Raw genomic sequence first — 25,388 nt, 5'->3', positions numbered from 1 at the left:
CAATGCAGGGCACGTGGGTTCAATTCCCCTCCAGGGAGATTCTACATGCCGCAGAGCAACTCAGCCCATGCGCCAGAACTACTGAAGCCTGTGCACCTAGAGCCTGTGCTTCCCAAGAGAAACCGCCACAGGAGAAGCTCGTGCACTACAATGGAAAGCAGCTCCTGCTCGTCACAACTAGAGAAAGCCCAGCACAGCCTCGAAGACCCAGAGCAATCAAAAATATGTAAGTAATTCTTAAAAACAAAAAATCTACACTGAGTAGCTAATATATAATAGGCCCTGTGTAAGTGCTAGGGATACAGCAGTGAGTAAAACATACATGTCCCACCCTCGTGGAGTTTTATACCTTAGCAGTAGTGGTATGTTGTCATTTAGTCGCTAAGTCGTGTCTGATTCTGCAATTGCTTGGACTGTGGTCTGTCAGGCTCCCCTGTCCATGGGATCTCCCAGGCAGGAATACTAGAGTGAGTTGCCATTTTCTTCTTGAGGGGAATCTTCCTGATCCAGGGACTGAACTCACATCTCTTATGTCTCCTGTATTAGCAGGTGGGTTCTTTACCACTGAACCATATATGATCATGAAAACTCCATTCTAGGGCAATGTCTTCCTTCCACCCCAGCCTCTCTCTAACTGATGACTGCAATGAATCTTCCCTGAGCCTTAAATTAAGACCCACATGACTGGAGATTAAGTGTTAGGATTATTCAATAGGAACTTCAAGATAATTAGTTGATTAAAACATAGAAGGCCTCTCGGACACTAAAGACTAGAGAAATAATAATTTTAAGGAAAGCACCAGCTTAGGGCCTTCCCTGGCAGTCCAGTGGTTAAGACTCCAAGCCTTGACTGCAGGGGGGCACGGGTTCAGTCACTGGTTGAGAAACTAAGATGCCACATTCTGTGTGGTGTGGCCTCACCAAAATGGAAGGGTAAATCAAGAAAGAGGAAAGGAGGTATACAGACAACAGGATCCAACACAGGATAGCAGAGGAGATCTCCAGGACAGCAACGAGGCTAGAAGGGCAAGGGCAAAACGTACAGACTGGAGCAGGCCAGAAGGCTCCAGGACATGTTTTTTTCTAATATAGTGAACTGAGTGAACATCTGAGGTCTATTAACATATGGAATAGATTTAACATTTGGTGGCAACTCTGGGGGTTGAATTACAGTAAATAGAAACCTACACAAATAAAAGCAATTAATAAGGGAATATTTAAGAGGAAATAAAGTGTACAGGAAAAGGAAAGCAATCCTACTAATAGTATATTAAATAGCTTAGCTGAGAAGAGCACTTACAAAGGCCTAATATATAAACAGTTAACAACTATCTCTAAACAAAATTAAAATATACACACACTAAGAAGAGAAAATGGGAGGACAGGAGCACATATGTGTGTGTTGGGGACTGGTAGCAGTGTTTAAAAAAAAAAAACAAGTCCTCATCATATTATTTCAAGACATAAGGACCAAATTAATAAATTTAAAGTGTTCAAAGTATTAGCTGATGACTAGAGGAAAACTGGCTAAATGAAAACTGGGAGAGAGAATAACAGTACTATTGTTTCCATAACAAGCCCTGTAAAATCATTTGATTTTAAATTATGTGCATATATCATTGTGATAAAGATTAAAACTAAAAGACTAAAAGAAAGAAAGGCATTACTGTGGAGTGTAAGAAAAATAATCCTAATTTTTTTTAAAAGCTATTCATAAAATTTAGTTTAAAATCATTTGGATTATTTACAACCAGTGAGAACGCTCTATATGTGAATTTTATTCTCGGCTTCCAAGGTAACTCTGTACAACACTTGAAGCATATAAATTTCCAACTCTAACCTCATATCCAGCAATAGAATGTTATTTGTCATTATGGATGAAAAGTATATGAATATCAATGTATAAAAATAAACTGAAAATAAATAAATCTTTTCCCCAAAAATCACTTCATGAACAAAATTTCTAAATACTATGTATTACTAAAAGACATTCTTAAGCGTTCATAAACACAATACTGACTGCCATTCTAGTCTCTCAATGACTACTCAGGAATGTACATTACTAGATTAAATCCCTGAACTAAACACACAAAATTATGTATTAATTTTAAGGATTCCATGTTTTTAACTATGATTCAAAACCTTTAGCAATTTTTTTCAAAGTTGATGAAAGGAAAAGAAATTCTGGGATGGACATATTGCTCAGTATACTCATCCCTGTCAGCACTTCACTCTTTACCCTCCACAATCATTCTGTGGTTCTCCAAATCTTCTCTCCATCATTTATATATTCACCCAATCATGCAATATTTGCTGAGCACAAAATACACCAGGTACTGAACTTATCTTGGTACTGGGAATGCAGCATCATGACTGACAATAAATGTAACAATCACAAGTTGTGAACTGTGCAGAGCAGCACAACACTGACAGAAGACCACGTCATGTAAGACGATACGAGAAGGCTGATCTGAGGCAATCAGAGCTGGGACTTCAGGCATGAAAAATGAGCCAGACATGGGAAAATTTGTAAACAGTTTTTCCAAGCTGAGAGGAAAGCAGGTTGACAGGAAAGGGATGACAGGATCCCGTCTGAATGTTATGATTACACTGGCTGCTATGTAAAACTAGGAAACCATGTGAACTGGCAAGAGATGATGGCCACTGAGTAGTGGCGGTGAAGGCGAGCAGACGTTAACAGACTGGACTAGACAACAAACTGGGCGGCAGACTCGAACTGGGGACCAGAGGGTCGGTCAGATGGTGAGAGAGGAAGTGAGGATGTCTATCGATTTTTGGCTTTAGGAACTATGTTGGAATAGTGGTGCCATTTACTGTCACATGGAAGACTAGGCAAGGCCTAGCTTGATACAAGAGTCCTTCTCACAATGCAATCTCTCTAGACTCTTACAAGGTATTAGGAAAAGGCAAGACACCACAGCAGACCTTAAAAGCTTTTTTCTGCAAGCGGTAAGATGTTAACACAATCTAACTTTATAGAAATGAAACAGAAGGAGAACTTCCTCTGTAACACCTCACAGTTTTGCTCCTAATACTCCAACCACCATCAATTGTCCTGAACCTTGTTCACAAGATAGTGATAAACATGGGATTTCTCTAAAATAAGGAGAGCTTTATATTAATATTAAATTCCTAATAAAAATGGGTGAAAAGGGAAGGCCTTCATCTTTGAATAGATGGATCTTCTAACAGAAGGCCTCTGACTATAATAGTAAATTTCATAAAGCTGGTTTCGTCAGGTTTTGGGGTCAGTAATCAACTATCTACCTCTGACCTCCAAGAGCTCCTTCTTAGCAGAAGAAAGGAAAAAGGCTGAGTGGGTGGCCCAATTTAAACACAAATATCATGAAGCCCAAAAGGTAAAAACAGAAGCATAAAAAAGCCCTGAAAAGAGAAGCCACGCTTTCTGGAAACCGTATGGAAAGAACTGTCATCAACAAAGATCTACTGTATAGCACAGAGAACTCTACTCAATTTCCTGTAATAACCTAAATGGGACAGGAATCTGAAAAAGAATAGATATATGTCTACATGAATACGGAATCACTTTGCTGTTCACTGGAAACTAACACAACATTATAAATCAACTATACTCCAATGTAATTTTTTTAAATGTAAGATATAATGTTTAAAAAGAACTGTCAGTCCCATCTTAGCCTTCTCAGTACCACTATCAAACCACCAACTTTTAATTCATCAATAAGTATCTCTCCACCTCTGCAGCTGGCTAACAATGGAGTTTAAACTCTCAGCATTAAACTCGAGTGCTCCAAAAACAGATTTTCTACAGCCACAACAACAAAAATATTCACGTTCCTAAATCTTCCAGTGACCTATCATAAAATCAAGGGCCAAAAACCTTCCCTGTCTCCTGAGAAAACACCTGGCTATAGGCTGGTCACAATATTCCCAACTCGAAGGAACTTACACATCTTTTTGGAAGGCAACCCTGAATGCTGTCACTGTGAAGTCTCACTAACCAAGCACAAAGGCAAACAATGAACAAGAAAAAACAAACAACAGCTGTCCAGTTTGGTAAATGGGGAGGCCGTTAACAGTCAAGTGATGTCACCTCATTCTGCTCATCCCCCCCAAATCCAGGGTTCACTGGTGTATTTATCTCCTCTTTGTCACTGACACTCCATATGGAGTGTCAAACTGGAGATTATGAAGAACAGTATCTTTGTAACTACTTAGGTAACTACATATAAGCAAACTGATCCAGTGGCTAAGACTCCATGCTCCCAATGCAGGGGTGCGACCCCATGGACTGTAGCCCACCAGAATCCTCTGTCCATGGGGATTCTCCAGGCAAGAATATGAGAGTAGGTTGCCACGCCCTCCTCCAGGGGATCTTCCCAACCCAGGGATTGAACCCAGGTCTCCAACCTTGCAGGCAGATTCTTTAGCATCTGATCCACCAGTGAAGCCCCCCAGTGCAGGCGGGTAGGTTCAGTCTCTGGTCAAGGATCTAGAGTGCACATACTGCAACTAAGACCTGGTACAGCCAAATAAATAAATTTTTTTTTTAACTGCTCTGTTTTTCTCCTTTACATATAACAACAGTTGATGAGGCATACCTGCAAAAGGCTAGACCTACCATTGCACACTAATGCTAGAGAGTTCACTGGTAAATTTAGCAAATATCGAGAGGCAAAATTGGTGTCTTAATAAAAGAGAACAGTGCATCCCAGAAAGTACCAACTGTGAAATTCAATTTCCATTTATACAATGATATGTTACACTAAACCAGCTAACATCACATCAGGGTTAGCATAATACTAACGAAAATTTAATTTTAATACTATGAAACATGGAGGATAAAATCTTGGTTGAAGAGTCAATGTCTTAGAGCACATTAGGGTTAGTGGGTAGGAAAAATGAGAAGTTTTGCAATCTTCAACTATTACGTGCTTAATTATTTCACTAGCAAACACAATGACCTTTAAGTGCTAAATTCTTTAACAAACAATTATTGAGCACATACTATGAAATGAGTATGGTGGCAGGGCACTTCCAGGTCACCAAATACTCCCACACACTTTGCACTCCCACAGCACGCCCTTCTATAGTACTGTAACACTTAATATATTGTGTGTTATTTATAAATTTAATACATAAAACATTTAGAAGTTATTATGCCCATTATCAAATAAACCCAAAAAAAGAACCTTAAAATGGAATTGCTAATATTTTATTCCCACCTCCCATGGATAGTCTTACATACACTTTAAAGTATATACTATATATTTCAGTGGAGAGCATTGACCCAGGTTATAAGAGAAGGGGTACCAAGTCATCTCTGTTCCTTCAATGTCTAAGTAGCCAATGCTCAGTAAAAATTTGCTGAATGTATGAGCAAAGACACACTTCAAAACGTGAATCCACAACAAAATTTTCTGACATCACCTAACTGCTTAGTCTAATATAACTGCCAAACTCTACTCAAAGAAAAGGATTGGAAGAAATTTACCCACTGTATCGTATTACCACAATGTAAAAGCTAAGGTGGCTCAGACGGTAAAGCGTCTACAATGCGGGAGCCCCAGGTTCAATCCCTGGGTGGGGAAAGATCCCCTGGAGAAGGAAATGGCAGTCCACTCCAGTACTATTGCCTGGAAAATCCCACGGACAGAGGAGCCTGGTAGGCTACAATCCATGGGGTCGCAAAGAGTCAGACACGACTGAGCAACTTCACTTAAGGACAATTTTAATTTAGACAATTCTTACTTTAAAAAAAAAAAAAAAGCCTTATAATTCAGTTTCCAGAATGATGCAAGGAAACAAGAAGCATGAAAAAAGAATTTAAAAACTGGAGAAGATATTCTGAGTTCTGAAATGCTCTAAACTGCAACTCCTTCCATTTGGTTGCCTTTTTTTTTTTTTTTTTAATGCTATGCTCCAAGCATTTAGAATACATTTTTAGGAATACACGGCCACAAACTTAAGAACTGAAGTAAAGAGATGTAGAACTTATCTGCTAAAATTTTCACTATCCATAAAGTATGGTAAGTAAATTATACTTTAGATAATATATGCAATTTAACTAGAGTCAAGCCTTCAAGGGAAAGCCTGTGTTCTATTTAAGAAAGATAGAGATACAAGCCAAAAATAAAAGCTACCACTAATACATCTCCTTTGAAAAAAAAAAAGGTTAAGGTATACTTTAAGGAAACTATTCATTTTTATTAAGCTGATATACAGTGTAGCTAAAATAGTATCCAAAAGCAATCTTCTAATTTCCAGAGCTTCTGAAATGTAAACAAGAAGTCACCAGACTGCCCTTTCACTCAGGTCCAGTAGGTGTTATCTGTCGTTAACGTAACACTGCATTTCCAAGGCCCCATTCTGCAAGATAAACAGCCCGTAACTCCATATTTGAAGGTGGCAATATGTACTTGACTTTTTTTTTAATACCACCTAATTATGGTTAGGCATTATTTAGGGATCCCTACTTTTAAGTAAAGCCAAGCAAGTAGGTATTGCAGTAGTCAAGATAGCTTTTTACTTGTACAGTGATTCATATAGCATACACTGTGTATTTGTCCTATCACCTCCCCATTCACCTGATACAATATAAGCAAGCAGCTAAGACTAACAGATATAAGTTTTAGAACCTATTTAGATTATTCACATGCCTCAGAAAAGTTCTCAAACTATTTTCTAGCTCTATCAAAAGCTTTATAAATTCCTTCTACAAGCTAAAAAAATTTTATATCAAAGTCTGACATTTAACAAACAGTATTACATTCAAAAGAACTACCCACTTTATTTTTTATTTAAAAAGCTCACCTCTTCTCAACGTTATGTGGCAGCCTAGATGGGAAGGGAGTTTGGGGGAGAATGGATATAGGCATACAAATGGCTGAGTCTTTTCACTGTTCACCTGAAGCTATCACAACACTGTTAATTGGCTATGCCATAATACAAAATAGAAAGTTGTTTTTAAAAAAAGCTCCTGGTTTACACTTAGAAATGCTGTTTTATCAACAGCTTGCTTCTCTTTCTTGCCTTAATTTTCCTCTCCAGCAAAAATGATAAAACATAAATTCATTCAAACAAGTTGAAGATTTTAACAAATATTTTGCTACCTCTTCAAAGATGTTTTAAAATTCAACAAGCAGACTCCTAACAAATTGAACGAAGACCTTCAGTCAAATCAGTTTAAAATACACCAATTGTTAATTTCCTTTATATTTACAAAGGTAGAATCTTATTTTATATGTGGCTAGAGTTAGATAAAAATTTAATTTCAGAATTCCTTAATGTCAGCTAAATCACCCTCAAACTTAAACTAAACACCTCTAAACCTTGAAGCTGTAAATCAGTTTCACTGAAGTCCTCTTTCACTGCCATGTAAACCATTGCCTAATTGAGGCCAGACCTGTCAGGCTCAACAGCATCCCGGAAATGACTAGTCTACTAGAGCTGGAAACACATCAAGAATTTGGAATATTTCTCATATTGAAGCAAGGAAAAAAGTTCAAGCAAGATTGCCCATAAGAACAATCAGTATACTGTTCCACAGGGTGAAAAAAGACCTAAAAGCCGTTTTTTTGTTATTCTGGTTATTTCACAAGAATATATCAAAATTCTGTATGTAATTTCAGGTGATGGCCCAATGAACTTACCCTTTCCTTCCAACACACGAACAAGAGTTCGCTCCTAAATTCTCATATTGAATGCCTGTCTTGTAATCCAGTTTTTTTCTTCAGCTACTAATACCATCACCTGAAGCATGGCTGGTTTCTTGACTTAGAAACCTGTTAACAATAATGCCTAACACCTAAGCTACTTAATTTTTTTTTTTTACTTTTTACCAAGAAATATAAGCGCAAGCGTGCGCGCGCACACACACACACACACACACACACTCTCTCTCTCTCTCAAATCCCAGTCATGAAAAATTAAGTCACATTCCGGCCATAAACTGAGCAATAGACACTTCAGTTAGCGTGTGCTTTAGTGATCATGGACAGTGGTATCAGATTAAGTGGTAGGGGGGTTGGGGCTGTTAACAACATACTGTGCATCAGAGCCAATAAGCAGCAGGCTAGAACCGGCAGCAAGAAGGCCGGTCTCTAAAGGGAGCTATAACACAATATCAGAATGCTGGATTTCCGAATGCCATTTTATGGGGAAGGAGGGGAGGCGAACTGGGGATCAAGTGCAATGAAAGGTTCTGACCAATGTCTGAGGCGATGAAACCGAAGACAAGGTCTTGTGGCAACACCAGCTGTCCAGTCTCATCTCACCTCAAACACAACTCAATTTCAGGTCGTTCTCATCAAAGTCAGCCGCTCAAAGGGTGAGGGGGTGGCAGGCAGCGGACGGTGACAGCCCCCCAAGAGACAGGCAAAAAGCCTTTGGAAATGGCAGAGACGGCACACAACTGGAAGGGGCTTCTGCTAGCGAACAGAGAGCATTGCAGCCGCCTTCCCCCTGCCTTCCAGCCCGGGCTGTTAGGTACGAGGTTAGGATGTCGCTGGAGGGTCTATGAACGAATGATAGGAGAAAATGGCAGTAAAGGATAAGGGGGGCTGGAAAGGGCTGATGCCACCCAAGGAAAAAGGGGAGGAGGACTTCCCTGGACACATCCAGAACAACGCCACCAGAGAGCACGGTCAGCGCCCTGCCAGCGCCTGACACCCCTCTCTCTGGGAAAGCTTTGCCCCCGTCCACACGATCCCAATCCCCAAACACTGCTCCCATCCGACCCTGCTCCCCCGCAAAAATCCCCATCGTGGCCTCCTTTCCCTTCCGCCTCAGGCGCCCCACGCCCTCAAGCTCCCCTCCCCTTCCCGGTCACCCACCCTCCGGGCGGCCCGTCGCCGGCCTCCCCGGCAGCTCGCCCAGACCCCTCCCCCCTCACCTCTCCTCAGCGCCTCCTCGTAGCTGAGGAATCCGATCCGTGACTCCTTGGCGCCCATGCTCCCTTCATCCCCTCGGCCGGGGGTCGGAGCCCGCTCTCGCCCCCACCCCCCTCCCGCCTTCTCCTCGGCGTCCCTGGCTGACGGTGTCGGCGTCCCCCGGTCCCCACCTCCCCCAACACTAACAAGTGCGGCTTCTGCCCCGGCGGCTCCTCCCGGCCGCCGCCACCGCCTCCATGCCGAATCACGTGACCAGCTCCCACCCCGCCCCCTTCCCCTCCCTCTTACTCCGCCCTTCTCCTCTCTCCTCCCCTCCCCTCCCTTCCCTCCTCACGCCCTTTTCCCGCCCCCTCCCTCCCGCCTGCCCCGCCGAGGGTCACCTGACCCGAGGCCGGGGATTGTTCCGGGTAATGGCCGCCAGAGGCCACCCACTCCGCCCCGCCTCACGCTTGCCGCGCGCAGGGCGTGGGGGCGGGGCCAGACCCTGCGCGTAACGCATCATCCCCACCTTCCGGCCAATCCGAAGCCGCGAGGCCCGGGGGCCTCCGCCCGCCTGAGGGGTGGTGACTTCCGGGGCGCTTGAGGCCGTCCTCCCGCCCACGAGTTCTGGTAGTCGCTGGGCGGGGTCGTAACCCTTGACGGTTGGTTTGATTGTGGCCCAGAGCCGTCTTGAAAGAGAAATGGAATCTTAGGGAGCCGGGGTCCGAGGGGTGCGGTTCGTGAGAGAAAGGAACGGGCAGGAGAGGCATTCCAGACGTTAAGGACATTTTTGATTAGGAAGGAAGTTGTGAAAGGAAAGGAAACTCAAGGGTTTCACTAGAGAATTCTGCATCCTAGTGGAGTGATTCTTAAGGAAAGTGAATCTTGGGACAAATTTTAGAACATCTTCCTTTTAGCTTTATCCCCATCCCCCGACCCTTTGACGCTGGATTTTCTTTCACGCAGAGCCAATTTGCCCCCGGGCGCATCTCCTGCTCTGCGCCTGCCTCTGGTACAGCCTTTGGAAGCTGTTACGCAAAAGCTTAGCTTATCTGCAAGAGTTGCTCCCCACCAGAAATGTGAGCGTTACAAGACTGATGAGAGTACCTTGCGCTTTTGTTTATTATTTTTAAATTGTGTTAAAATATAAATTTGCCATGCTAATCATTTTTAAATATCTCAAGAGCAGAATCACACAGTATTTCCCTTTTTGTGATTGGTTTATTTCATTTAGCATAGTGTCCTCAAGATCCGTCCACGTTGCAGCACGGTAGCAGAATTTCCCAGGTTTACCATGTGACCCAGCACTTCCACTTGTGACTGTATAGCCAAAAGAATTGAAAACCCGGACAGGAACAGATAACTTACATCTCCATGTTTATAGAACATTATTGAAAATAACCAAAAGGTAGAAGCAACTCAAGTGTCTCATCAACTGGACAGATGAATAAGTAAATATAGTATATGCCTACAATGGAATAAATTCAGGTCCTTGCTTTTTTTAACTCAGTTTGTCTGGATACGAAAATACATTGAAAAATAATCATTTGAATTAGATTAGATTTAAGGTGATACTTACGTAATTCAGGGACAGCGAAAGGATTTTAGTTCCTAAAGTCAACAGATTATAATATGCCCTGCTAGAGAGAGAAGGCAATAACTCTACTCATCTTTCCTGGCAGACCAGATCAGCAGCCTGGCATTAGTCACAGTGCTGCCCTTTCCAGTTCACTGTGAGGTAGTTAATTTTAAGGCCTCAGATTAGTTTCACTACTAAAAGGCCATGAATAAGGGGGTTGGGAGTGTACTTCAAAGCCTTTAATTTCCAGGTGATTAGTTCGGCTCAAACGCAGGTTTTCAGACAAAACAACTCAGTCATCTTCAGCCTGCAGTAGATTATCATTATTAATGGGAAGTGACTCTTAAGAAAGGGCTCAGCTGTGGGAGAAAAGACCCTCAAGAGTTTAATTACAACATACCTTGGCTTTATTACTGTCCTAAATAATCAGTACCTAAAGGCGACCTTGCTGTAGAAAGGACAGCCCTGGGTGATTATCTACCCACTTGATTTACAGTAGAACTGGAAGCAAATTGTTTTATCTCTTTTTAGTACTTGCCCCACTTGAAAGGTGGGATTGGGTTGGAATTAATCTATCTCATGAAATAGTAAATTATTATAAAATACTCAGGAAAGAATAGACTATAAACTACATAATGAAAGATTTAGAGCAGTACTAATACACAGGAACTTTTAAGATTTCTTCCTTGGGTTTAGGCCCAGCTTCCCCTAGGGTCATAAAAATGTTCACTTCATCACGTGATTTACCATGGATTAAGTAGTACTCAAAATTATGGGTTGAGATAGAAAATTAGGAAATACTATTTCTCTGTTGTTTAAGGTCATTTAAACATATTATTGAAGGCAGTGAAGCAGATAGTTATGTCTGATGGGAATTTAAAATGTTAAGCTGGGATTAAAACCTGCGTTTTGGTTTCTGTTAGGCTTACCTGGTGGCTCAGATGGTAAAGCATCTGCCTACAATGAGGGAGGCTCAGGTTCAATCCCTGGGTTGGGAAGATCTCCTGAAGAAAGAAATGGCAACCCACTCCTGGAAGATCCCACGGATGGAAGAGCCTCGTAGGCTACAGTCCATGGTGTCACAAAGAGTCGGACCCGACTGAGCGACTTCACTCTCTTTTCTTTCTTTGGTTTGTATTACACCATCTCAGGCAGTCAGATGTTAAACATAACCTCTATTATAACTTAAAATTGATATAGCACTTAAGTTTGATGGTGTAGAAAATCTAAAGTCTACCTGTCATGGTGAAAAGAATTCTATTAATCATTTAGTTTGTTCTGTTTCGTTATCTTTCATTTAATCCACTGAAGAGTTGGCCAGCCCCTGACTTTAAGCATTAGATAGCACTTGAGGAACCATTGCTTTACCTATGATTATGTGTCTGTGAAAGAGTTAACCAAAGGAAGATTCATGGGAGATGGTATGTAATTTATTCTTCCAGTTGGGCATCTAAATGACAGTGTTCCTCAGATTATACTCCCAGAAAATTGGCACAGAAATAGGGCAGAGTCATTCTAGTAATTGCCAAAGAAGTGTAAGTCACAGACAAGGAGGTCAATATAATAAAGGGTGGAGCAGCACCTGACTTATGTTTAACTGGATTACCGCAAAGTGATGCCCACACTGTATGAAATATGACTGCACAATAAGAGAATTGATTTTCTAGAATTGGGGACTTAGACTTCCCTGGTGGTCCAATGCAAGAGTCCTGGGTTGAATCCCTGGTCAACGAACCTGATCCCACATGCTGCAGCTAAAACCTGGTGCAGACAAATTAAATAAAAACTTTAAAATTAAAAGAATTAGGGACTTGTTGCCCATGGTGACACAATAGGGGGCTGTGATTGTGTGTGTGTGTGTGTGTGTGTGTGTGTGTATTTTGGGGGCGCTTCTCCTCACAGCTTGCAAGATCTTAGTTCTCTGAGCTTACAGCAGTGAAAGCACCAAATCCTAACCACTGGACAGCCAGGGAATTCCCTACTCCTATTATACTTCTATTTAAAGCAGTTAACCTTTAAAAAAATTTTTTTCCTGGCCACATGCTTCCGGGCCTGGAGGATCTTAGTTTCCCCACCAACCAGGGATCAAATCTGTGACCCCTGCATTAGGAGCACCGAGTCTTAACTATTGGACTGCCAGAGAAGTCCCTACTCTATTTTCAGTGAAAGTACAATCAGTCATTGCAAAAAAAAAAATTTCCATCAGTACAAAAGTATATCTAAAGCAAAAGGTCACACTCACTGTTTCACAGGAGAAGTATATAATCTTTCCAGTTTTCTGGGACTACACCATTTTTCATGCATATAACATTTGCATCTATACTCCCTTTATTTTTACTCATATTATTCATAGTCTATGTATTGATCTGAAGTTTCTCTTTTCACTCAACTGAATATTCCAGACTGCTTTTTTATCTCAGAATGCAGCTCTATCTTAATCTTTTTAAAGATGCCAATTTTGTATATTTAATGTGTAATTAACCAATTACCTATTGATGAACATTAGATTGTTTCAAGTGTTTCAATATTACAAGTACTGTTGCAATAAACACCCTAGTAAATATATACCTTTTTACGTGTGTCAGTGTATCTGTAGATGGCATTCCCAGAATTGCAATGGTAGAGTATGAATATGAACCTTTTACGTTTTAATTGTTGTTGTTCAGTCACCCAGTCATGGCAGACTCTTTGGGATCCCGTGGACTGCAGCATGACAGGCTGCCCTGTCCCTCACCATCTTCCGAAGTTTTCCCAAGTTCATATTCATTGCATTAGTGATCCCACTCAGCCATCCCATCCTCTTATGCCCTCTCCTCTTTCTGCCCTTAATCTTTCCCAGCATCAAGGACTTTTCCAATGAGTTGGCTGTTTGCATCAGGTGACCAAAATACTGGAGCTTCAGCATCAGTCCTTCCAATGAATGTTCAGGGTTGATTTCCTTTAAGATTGACTGGTTTGATCTCCTTGCTATCCAAGGGACCCTCAGGTGTCTTCTCCAGCACCACAGTTCGAAGGCATCAATTCTTTGGCGTTCTGCCTTCTTTATGGTCCAGCTCTCACAACCATACGTGACCACTGGGAAGACCATAGCCTTGACTATATGGACCTTTGTCAGCAGAGTAACATCTCTGCTTTTCAACACGCTGTCTAGATTTGTCATAGTTTTCCTGCCAAGAAGCAATATCTTCTGATTTCATGGCTATAGTCACCAGCTGCAGTGATTTTAGAGTCCAAGAAGAGGAACTCTCTCACTACTTCCAGCTTTTCCCCCTTTATTTGCCATGAAGTAATGGGGCCAGATGCCATGATCTTAGTTTTTTAATATATAGTTTTAAACCAGCTTTCTCACTCTCCTCTTTCACCCTTATCAAGAGATTCTTTAGTTCCTCTTCGCTTTCTGCCATTAGAGTGATATCATCCACGTATCTGAGGTTGTTGATGTTTCTCCTGCCTATCTTGATTCCAGCTTGTAACTCATCCAGCCAGGAATTTCTCATGATGTGCTCAGGTGAAGGTGAAGGTGAAGTCGCTCTATCCTGTCCGACTCTTTGTCACCCCGTGGACTGTAACCTACTAGGTTTCTCCTTCCATGGGATTCTCCAGGCAAGAATACTGGAGTGGATTGCCATTTCCTTCTCCAGGGGATCTTCCCAACCCAGGGATCGAACCCAGGTCTCCCACATTGGAGGCAGACGCTTTAACCTCTGAGCCACCAGGGAAGCCCAATGTGCTCAGTGTATAGGTTAAATAAACAGGATGACAACAGACAGCCCTGTCATAGTCCTTTCCCAATCCTGAACCAATTAATTGTTCCGTACAGGGTTCTAAATGTTGCTTCTTGACCAGGTTTCTCAGGAGACAGGTAAGATGGTCTGGTATTCCCATCTCTTTAAGAGTTTGCTATAAGAGTTTCCACAGTTTGTTATGATCCACGCAGTCAAAGGCTTTAGCGCAGCTGATGAAATAGACGTAGATGTTTTCTGGAATTCCCTAGCTTTCTCTATGGTCCAGTGAATTTAGATCTCTGGTTCCTCTGCCTTTTCTAAACCCAGCTTGGATATCTGGAAGTTCTTGGTTCACATAATACTGAAGCCTAGCATGCAAGGTTTTAAGCATGACCTTAGTAGCATGGGAGATGAGTGCAATTGTCCAGTGGTGTGAACATTCTTTAGTACTACCCTTCTTGGGAATTGGGATGAGGGTTGATGTTGTCCAGTCCTTGGTCACTGCTGGGTCTTCCAAATTTGCTGACATAATGAGTGCAACACTTTGATAGCATCATCTTTTAGGGTTTTGAATAGCTCTACTGGAATTCCATTACATCCAAAAACTTTGTTCACAGCAGTGGGCCTTGTTCCTAAGGCCCACTTGACTTCCCCCTCCCGAATGTCGGGCTCTGGGTGGCTGACCACACCATCGTAATTAACCAGTTCATTAGGATCTTTTTGGTACAGTTCCTCTGTGTATTCTTTCCATCTGTTCTTGATTTCTTCTTCATCTACTCGGTCTCTACCGTTTATGTCCTTTATTGTGCCCATCTTTGGGTGAAATGTTCCCTTGATATTTCCAATTTTCCCGAAGAGAGCTCTAGTCTTTCACCTTCCGTTGTTTTTCTCTATTTTTTTTATGCATTGTTCATTGAAGAAGGCCTTCTTGTCTCTCTTTGCTATTCTTTAAGTTTTAATAGATGTTGCCAGGTTGCCTGCCTAAAAAGTTAGATCAAGCAGATGAGGTGAGCCAAGAAATGGGACAGGAGGGCCCAAGAGGCAGCTGGTCAGGTCCTAGCTCATCTGTGCCCCAGACACCCTGTCCCTTGTATACCTACTTCTTCATACATTCTCTCCCTAAATGCAGATTCTTCAGATGCAAATAGGAAGAGATTCAAACTGAAACTCAACTCTTCTAAAACAACCCATCAGCAGGCACTGTAGGATTCCACTCCAGTGGGGACCCTGTGGTTGACAACTCATGGATCAAACTGGACATCAGTGTCAGGGGCTGTGGGAGGGGATGGGGAGTGAGACTTTGCTGGTGGTGGAATTTTGGTCTTACAAGACACAAACTTGGCATGGTGGTGATGGCTCTGTGAGAAGGAGAATATATCTGATTCTTCAGAAACAATCACTTAAATTGGTGATGATGGTAAAGGGTAAGTGAAAGTGAAAGTCGCTCAGTCGTGTCCGACTCTTTGTGACCCCATGGACTGTATAGTCCAGACCAGAATCCTAGAGTCGGTAGCTTTTCCCTTTTCCAGGGGATCTTTCCAACGCAGGGGTCAAAGCCAGGTCTTCCACATCGCAGGTGGATTCTTTACCAGCTGAGCCACAAGAGAAGCCCCCAAAGGGTAGGTGGTGTGTATATTATTTCACTTAAATTCTTAAAATGAAAAAAAGTTGGATCAATTTACATTCTAATTTAAAAAACAAAAACTAAAAAAAAAAATTATGTTCTAATCAAGATTATCTGAGAAAGTCGATTTCCCCTCATCCTTTTAACATTAATATCAGTTTAAGGTAAGTTTTGTTATTATCATTTACCTATTACAAAGCCAAGGAACAAAGAATTGACTCGCTGCTTTTGTAGACATGAAATTCACTTTCATTTTAAACCTGGACAAAATATTTGAAGAATGACTAAAAAGATATCAGTCTCTACTCAGCAGTTAGAGATGTTTTTCTTTCTTACTTACCGTTCTTAAAAAGATGCCTAAAATTGGCAAGATTTCCACAGGGCCTTCCCCTAAGGGCTTCCAACTCTTCAGATACCTAAACTGAAACTAAGAACGGGAAAGAAAATGTTCAGTGAGGACCTTTAACTTAGACCTACTGTAGAAGTTCTCTTTTCAGTCTTACCACAATCCACGCTGGGCAAACATTTCATTTACTCGCTGAGCGTGTGTAAGTGGTGACACTTGATAGTGCTCCTTTTCCTCCAATCCAACTGCAATGAAGTTGTACTTGTGCCTTTTTTTAATTAATAATTTATATCTGTTAGGAAATAGGTCTCATGCAAGGACCACCAGTCACCCAAAAGGCTGCTTTTTCTTGTTAGCTACTGAAAAATCAAGTAGCTTCTTTGTAGTCTTTCTGATCTTCTTATTCTTTATATTGTGGCAACTCCATTGTGCTCTTAGGCCAGCCTTTTCCAGCAAAATAGAAACTACAAGTTTGAGATTACATCCATTAATTGAATTCCACTCAGCAATGAAAACACAGAATAATACAGAATCCAGCTCTGAACAGATAGGATATACCTTACTTCAACTTCTAGGTTCTAAATAGCTTTGTCAAGTCATCCAAAGTCCAGCTTATCAGTCTAATATGCTTTCTTAGATATCTGAGAAATACCAAAGGTGCCTCTGACCTTTGATTTCTTCATCTAGTAGATGAGTGATTTAAACACAATCAGGCTTTTTTTCAGATCTTAAATTCTATTATCTTATTATCTCTTGAAATATACAATCTCTTGCCAGCTCAAATCTGTTTTTATTTTTAGTTCAGGCTGTTTGTTTTTTTTTTTTCCCTCACCTGGCTAATTAACACAATGCTTCTATTCTATTTCCCACCTTTTAGTGAACTCCCAGTCTGCTGTTTGTCTAATTGTCCAACATCTCTTGGGGCTTCCTTTCCATCAGTAACTATCATTTTGATGGGGAGGCTATGCATTTTGGGGACAGGGGCAAGTGGGAAGTCTACCTTCTGCTCAATTTTGCTGTGAACCTAAAACTGCTTAAAAAAATAAAATTGAATGATCAAAAATTCTGGTATAGAGGGACTTCCCTGGTGGTCCAGGGGCTAAGACACCACATTCCCAATGCAAGGGGCCCAGGTTCGTTCCCTGGTCAGGGTACTTGATACCACATGCCACAACTAAGAGTTTGCATACCCGAACTAAAGATCCTGCATGCTGCAACTAAAGATTATACATGCCGTAATGAAGATTAAAGATTCCAAGTGCCACAACTAAGACCTGGTGCAGCCAAATATATAAATAAATATATATCTTTAAAAATTCTGATACAGGGATGTGCCTGTCTACATTTAGGTATTTAATGGCTAATAATTGTGATATAGGGCTTCCCTGGTGGCTCAGTGGTAAAGAATCCGCCTGCCAAGCAGAAGATGCAGGTTTGATCCCTAGGTCAGGAAGATTCCCCTAGAGAAGAAAATGGCAGTCCATGCCAGTATTCTTGCCTGGGAATTTCCATGGACAGAGGGGCCTGGTGGGCTACAGTCTATGGGGTTGTAAAGAGTTGGACACGACTTAGCAACTGAGCATGCACACACACAATTGTGGTTTAATTTGAAAACTCATAGGAATTCACAGTGGAAGTCAGGATGGAGTAAATCACTGGAGCCTTAAAAGGAATTAGGAGGTGAAGCTAGCTAACCAGTACATGAGTTGTGATTGTAGCTTTAGGTAAAATCTTTGCTTGGTGTTACTGATCCAACAATTAATATCGTTAAAAACAAGTCCCAATATTTTCTTCCAAAAGGGTTGGAAAGCTATACAAGAGTATTTGGTCAAAAAATTTTGACAATTGTGTTTAATTACTGCCCCTCCACCTTCACTCCATGGCGGGAGGCAGAATCAAATCTGGATTTCTTTGAAAGAGGAAGGAAATTCGTATAGAAAAACAGGAAGTTGACAAGTCCCTCACTGTTGCCTAGCTAGCATTTTCCCACTGCCCCATCATTTGATATGAATGTTGCTAATAATTCATTTTCACATTAAGCAGTTTTCTTGTGCAAGGGACTGTGCTAAATCTTAATGAACCAATGTTGAATATTTTAAAGTCACTTTGATCAGGATAAATATAGTATGTCCCTGGAACTGAAAGTAGGGAGAGGCATTAGTCCAAACTGAAAGAGTGGGGAGGGAAGGACGTCTAGGGGTGTGGGAGTCTTGAAGGTTAAGTAAGAAATCAGCCATTCGTTCACTCATTCAACAAATATAAAGTGCCTGCTCCATGGCAGGCACTGTCCTAGGCATTGAAGACACTTAATTGCACACTGAAGACATTTAATTAAAGTTCCATCTCTTGTGAAGTTTACATTTTAATGGGAAAAGACAATAAGCAAAATAACAACCAATTGGTTACAAGCTCTATGGCCAAAAGAGGAGACAGAAAGTCTTGAGATGAAGGTTGTAATTTAAAATAGAATGAGGGACTTCCATGTGGTCCAGGGGTTAAGAATCCAGCTGCTATTGCAGGGGACACGGTTGGATCCCTGGTCCAGGTAGATGCCACATGTCACAGAGCAACTAAGCCCTTGCCCAGCTACTGAACTGGTGCTCCAGAGTGTGTGAACCTCAACTACTGCACCCATGTGCTGCAACTCCTGAAGCTGCACACCCTAGAGCCAGTGCTCCCCAACAAGAGAAGACACTGTAATGAAAAGCCCTCAAACCACAACCAGACAAAGCCCTCAAGCAGCAACAAAGACCCAGCACAGTCATAAGTAAATAAAATAGAATGGCCAGGGACTTCCCTGGCAGTCCAGTAGGTGGACACTGGAATGCAGATGGTGTATCCCTGGTCGGTAGCTAAGATCCCACCTTGTAGCAAAAAATAATAATAATAATAAAAATAAAACGGAAGCAATATTGTAACAAATGCAATAAAGACTTTAAAAATGGTCTACATTTTAAAAAAGAAAAATAAATAAAATAGACTGGTCAGAGACTTCCCTGGCAGTCCAGTGGGTGGACATTGGAATGCAGAGGGCGCATCCCTGGTCGGTAGCTAAGATCCCACCTTGTAGCAAAAAAAAAAAAAAAAACAAACAAACATAAAACGGAAGCAATATTGTAACAAATGCAATAAAGACTTTAAAATGGTCTACATTTAAAAAAAAGAAAAGAAAAATAGAATGGTCAGAGAGAAGCAAAAAGATGGTATTTGAGCCAAAATCTGAAGGAGATGACAGAGTAAATCTCATGGATATCCAAGGGGAAATTGTTCTAGACACTAAGGCAAGAGCACCCTAGCAGGTGTGAGGACCAGCAAGGAGCAAATGTGACTGTCAGTGAGGGAAATGGATAGAGGCAGGCCCTGCTTAAAGATTTCAGCTCTTACTCTTTGCAAAATGGAATGCTGAGACTTCCCTGGTGGGGCAGTGGTGAAGACTCTGCACTTCTGCTACAGGGCACACAGGTTCAATGCCTGGTCAGAGAACTGAGATCCCACATGCAGTGTGGTGAGGCAAAAAAAAAAAAAAAAAGATGTTGTTGCTGCTTTTTCAATGAAGAAGAGGTTTGGCATATTTTCTTCTTCTTTTTCCTTCTTTGTCCATGTTGCACATCTTGTAGGATCTTAGTTCCCTGACTAGGGATTGAACCTGGGCCCAGCAGTAAAAGTGCCCAGTCGTAACTACTGGACCGCCAGGGAAGTCCTAGGCATGCTTTTTTTTGTTTCTTTTAATTGCTCTGGGTCTTCATTGCTGCTCACAGGCTTTCTCTAGCTGCAGTAAATGGGGGCTACTCTTCCATGTGATTCACCAGCTTCTCGTTGCAGTAGCTTCTGTTGCAGAGCACAGGCTTCAGTAGTCGCGGCACTTGGGCTCAGTAATTGGGGCACACAGGCTTAGTTGCTCTACAGAGTGTGGAATCCTCCTGCACTAGGGATTGAACCTGTGTCCCCTGCACTGGCAGGCGGATTCTCACCCACTGGACCACCAGGGACATTCCAAGCATGAATTTTTAAAGGATGTCTTTGACTGCTGTGAAAATGGGCTTGGGTGAAAGAAGAGACGAAAGGGTAAACACAAGGAGACCAGTTAGGTAATTACAGATATCCAGGCAGTGAGGTTGAAGGGTGAGATGTTGGGCCCAAGATAGTAATTTGAAGGAAGAGCCAGCAGGATTTATTGATAGATGGGAGTGGGATGTTTGAGAGAATATTCAAGGGTGACTCCAAGTTGGCCTTAGTAACTGGAAGGATAGAATTGCCATTCACTGAGATGAGAAAGAGAGTAGGAGAACAGGTTTGTGGGGCAAGATCAGGAGCTCAGCTTTGGACCTGTTATATTTGAGTTGCCTGTTGGAACCCCAAGTGAAGAGAGAGTTAAATATCTGTCTGACATTAGAAAGAGTCCAGGCTGGAGATATAAACTGAGGAGTCGTTAGAGATTGATAGCATATAAAGACTCAAGACTGGATGAGATCTCCAAGAACATGTTCCCCGCCCCTCCCCCCAAAAGGGCTTCCAGCATTAAACGTTCAGAGATGGAGAACAAGCAAGAAGACTGAGAAAGTGAAGCCAGGGAGATACGGAAGCGAATAAAGGGAGGGGGGACTTCCCTGGTGGTCCAATGGCTAAGACTCTGCCTTCCCAATGCAGGCGGCTGGGGTTCAATCCCTGATCAGGGAACTAGATCTCACATGCCACAGCTAAAAGATAGCACATGCGGAAATGAAGATCGAAGATTCCAAGTGCCACAACCAAGACCCGATGCAGCCAAATAAATAAATATTTTAAAATAAATCAATAAAGAGAGAGACATGCCAAGAACTCCAAAATGAGACTCCAAAGTCAAGCTTTGCTTCCTCAGAAATGCCTTTTGTACCAACAAAATCAACTCTAGCTACTAAAACAACTGAAAAATCAAAATCCATTATTAACCAGCAAGATAACTTTCTCACTCCTAACACTTGCTAAGAACTATAAGTGTTTGAGGAGTGCTTTCAGGTAGATTTTTTTTTGGCCATGCCACTCAGCTTGTGGAATTTGGGATTTTAGTTCCCTGACAAGGGATCGAACCCCTGCCCTCTGCAGTGGAAACACAGAGTCCTAACCACTGGACCACCAAGAAAGTTCCAGAAATTATTTCTTAATGAGTAGAGTTTGGGAGTGATGAAAAATACTTTAGAAATAGTAGTAATGACTGCCCACAACATAGTCAATGAAATTATTGCCACTGAAATACACACTTAAAAATAGTTTAAATAGTAAATTTTATGTTATAAATGTCTAGGAGCTTGGTTGGGTTTTGTTACATATCCTTTTTTCTGTGATCTCTTTGAACTGTCAATGGCGAATGGACAGGAGGTTGTGGGGACAACAGGCACCCTTAAAATTTGATTTAAAAGAATGAATTGGGCTAAAGTATAATAATTAGTGGTTGAAAGTAAATCTCTACCAATGTATGAACATTAGCCTCGATATAACTTAGAAGATATTGCTGAGGCCCATATGCAAAAATCTAAGAGAGTAGCTAATACAAAAATTGTTCCCTGCAAATCCATAGAGAAATGGTTCAAATTTCCCTCCCATATTGCAATATACTCAGACACACTCTCTTAATTAGTACTCAGATCATGCCCTGCACTCTAGGGCAACCTTCCAAGAAAGGGTGCTAAATCAACCCAGATCTTCCAGTTTCTGTGGATATGTAATGAAAACAAAGGTAGGTAGAGTTAACTTCTAGTTAGTAGGCCTCTGTGTGCATGTATTAACTCTGTTCAACTTAGCATTGTACAAACACTAATAGAAGGACTTTTTCTATCCTCAATACTCCATCCCTCATTGATCTTAAACTTACATTTTCATTCTTCTGAAACACTAGAGTGCTGATTGGAATTACATTCTGGTACATATGTCTGTTTACACGAGTGAGTATCCCTGTGATACTATATGTGAATCTGGTTATTACTCCTGCACAAGAAATTACCTCCCAAAACTTACTGGCGTGAAACAATGACAACATTTATTTTGTTCATGGATCTGCAATTTGGGCAAGGTTCAGTGGGGATAACTAACCTCTGTTCCATTTAGTGTCAGCTACAGTGGCTTGAAAGCTAGGAAGTAAGAATCCTCTGAGGGTTTGATCACTCACACGCTGGCAGTTGATGCTGGTTGTTGGCTGAGACCATAGCTGGAACTGTCAGTTGGAACGATTACACGTGTAATGTGTTTCCTCTTTTCTCACAATGCTGTGGCTAGGTTCCAAAGGTGAGCAGAGACACAGAGAGAGAGAGAGAGAGAGACAAAAAGGGAATCACCCTAAGCTCTATCACCTTTCGTAATGTAGCCTAAAACAACGCAGTTACTTTTTTTTTTTTTTTGCTACGCTAGGTCTTCCTTTCTTCCTGTGGGTTTTCTGTAGTTATGGTGAGCAAGAGTTACTCTTCGCGGCGGTGCACAGTCTTCTCATTGGGGTGGCTTCTCTTGTTGCGAAATTCAGTCTCTAGGTTATGAGGGCTTCATAGTTGTAGCTTAAGGGCTCTGGAGTGCACGCTCAGTAGTTGGGGTGCACAGACTTAGCTGCTACAGAGCATGTGGGATCTTCCCAGACCAGGAGTTGAACCAGTGTCCCCTGCATTGGCAGGCAGATTCTTAACCACTAGACCGTCAGGGAAGTCCCACAGTGTCACTTCGAAGGCATTCGCATCACTGAAGCAGTCACAAAGTTTTGGCCAGGTTTAAAGGGAAGGGAAATAGTCTCTGGAAATATTGCTGTGCCCCAGTGTGACTTCTGGCCAAACAATCTACCTCCCCCCTGTATTGCAGTGTATCTTCAGCCCTTTCTCCAAAAGCGCCATTATGACATCAGGGTCAGGCTTGGAGTCTGGAATCGCATCATATAGGTCAGATCCAGGTGTGAATGAGGCTCCCTAATGTGTTTTCCCTAATGCAGTATCTTCTGACTTGATCACCTGTGCTTTGTAAATATACACTGAAGTTATTTAGGGAAAAGGGACCATGATACATGAAACTTACTTTTAAAGGGTTCAAGAAGGACTTCCCTGGTGGCGCGGTGCATAGAAGTCTGCCTGCCAGTTCCGGGGGCACAGTTTCAAACCCTGGCCCAGGAAGATTCTACGTGCTGTGGGGCAATTAAGCCCAAGCACCACAACTACTGAAACCCAAGCTCTGGAGCCCATGCTCTTCAACAAGAGAAGCCGCCGCAGTGAGAAGCCAGCGCCCCACGGTGAAGAGCGGCCCCACTCTCTGTGACTAGAGAAAGCCCATGAGCAGCAAAGAAGACTCCATGCAATTAAAAAAAATGTTCAGGAAAACACTATTTTTATACATACAACATTTCAGAAACAGTTTCCCCACTCCTTGAGCCTGAACATAAATTTGTGATTGCTTCAATGAATGGAATGCAGCAGAAATGGCACTGTGTTACATCTGAAGATAGAATATATATATATATATATATATACACACACACACATAAATGTAGTGTATGCACATATATATGTATCATGTGTATATATATGTATATAAGTATTTATATATGTAAAGAGAAGGGGAGAAAGAGGAATGCAAATGATAAGGCGAGCTGAGTAAAATGTTTGCAATACATGAATCATACAAATATCCTTTGTGCTATTCTTATTTTTGTAACTTTTCTATAAGCTTGAAATTAATTCCAAATAAAAAGTTTTTTAAAATATCATGCACATAGAATAGGTCCTGAGCATTAATATATTGATATATTTCATTCCAGGGGCAAGTTCTGACTTGGCCTATCAATTTGGGGGCATTAAGAAAAGATCCTTTAATTCTCCCTTTGTCCAGATGTCTATAAGAAGATATCATCACCTACTACACTTTAACCTACATTCCTCAAATCTCATTTCTTTAAAGAGTTAGTTTTGGAAAGATCCCTATCTGAGAGGGGAGATTTGGCCTTGTTGAAACTCAGCTTTTCCATGGTCTTTGCATTCCCTACATACTACAGGCACCTGTAAGTTGTGGCTCAGAGAAACTATTGAAGGGTGCACCTCAGCCAGAAAGATACGGGGATTAACTCTCTTGAAGAACCGTCATTGTGCACCCAGAGCTCAAGCTCTAAAAATAGTGGCTGCCGAGAAACAGCTTTCTCATGTTTCCAGTTTGAAAAGGACACTTAAATAGAACTTGGGTGCTTTTCACCAGTGTCATAATCCCCAAACAAGCAAAGAGTAATCACTAGTAAAAGTCCCAGTTTAGGAACTGTTAGTACCTCCAAGAAGCACATGCAGGTCATTTAATAAAGTTATTCACGGCCGTCATGTATACAATTTTATCATTCAAAGCTGGGACTTCTCTGGCTGTGCAGTGGCTAAGAGTCTGTGCTTCAAGTGCAGAGGGTACCAGCTCAATTGGGGGACTAAGATCCTGCAACCTCTGTGGCATGGCCAAAGGAAAAAAAAAGAAAAAATTATTTAAAAACTAAAAAAAATAATAATAAAAGCTGGGAATTCTCAGGCAGTCCAGTGGTTAGGATTTCATGCTTCCACTGCATAAGGTTCAATCAGGGAACTAGGGAATCAGGGAATCGGGTTCAGTCAGGGAACTAAGATCGTGAAACCCACGTGGCACATCCAAAAAAAAAAAGAACTGATTATTCTGAAATCCTTGGACCAACATTAGATGTTTTATCACCATAGCAAAGACATAGAGAGTTCATTTATAAGATATGTAATCAAGGAACATCCTCTTAAACAAATTAATTGCTAATACTTATTGAGCTCTAATATGTGTCAGATACTGGATTAATATTTACATACATTGTTAAATCATTTAATCTTCACACTAGCTCTATGAGGCATATGTTATCATTATCTCCATTTTACAGAAGAAGAAAAAGTTAATCAAATTTAAATAATTTGCCCAAAGTCAAACAACTAGTTGCTCAGTTGTGTCCGACTTTTTGTGACCCCCTGAACCATAGCCCACCAGGCTCCTTTGTTCATGGAATTCTCCAATGAGAATGCTGAAGTGGGTTGCCATTCCCTTCTCCAGGGGATCTTCCCCACCCAGGGATTGAACACAGATCTCCTGCATTGCAGGCAGATTCTTTACCATCTGAGCCACCACCATATCTTTGGCAAAAAGTCTGTATAGTCAAAGCTATGGTTTTTTCCAGTAGTCATATATGGATGTGAGAGATGGGCCATAAAGAAGGCTGAGCGCCAAAGAACTGATGCTTTTGAATTGTGGTGCT

General features: G+C 41.6%; 1 protein-coding gene across 1 annotated transcript in view; it reads right to left on the bottom strand.

Moving 5' to 3' along the window:
* The window catches only part of USP32 (ubiquitin specific peptidase 32), a 198,125-nt gene extending 188,968 nt beyond the window's left edge, over positions 1-9,157 (bottom strand). Inside the window, exon 1 of the mRNA XM_069602726.1 lies at positions 8,894-9,157. Coding sequence (XP_069458827.1) covers positions 8,894-8,951 — 58 coding nt within the window. The 5' untranslated portion in view covers positions 8,952-9,157. The remainder of the gene's footprint in view (positions 1-8,893) is intronic.
* Positions 9,158-25,388: the final 16,231 nt, after the last annotated feature.

The sequence above is a fragment of the Ovis canadensis genome, chromosome 11 (assembly GCF_042477335.2).
Source record: "Ovis canadensis isolate MfBH-ARS-UI-01 breed Bighorn chromosome 11, ARS-UI_OviCan_v2, whole genome shotgun sequence".
Taxonomy (NCBI): domain Eukaryota; kingdom Metazoa; phylum Chordata; class Mammalia; order Artiodactyla; family Bovidae; genus Ovis; species Ovis canadensis.
This window is presented reverse-complemented; position numbering and strand designations above follow the sequence as displayed.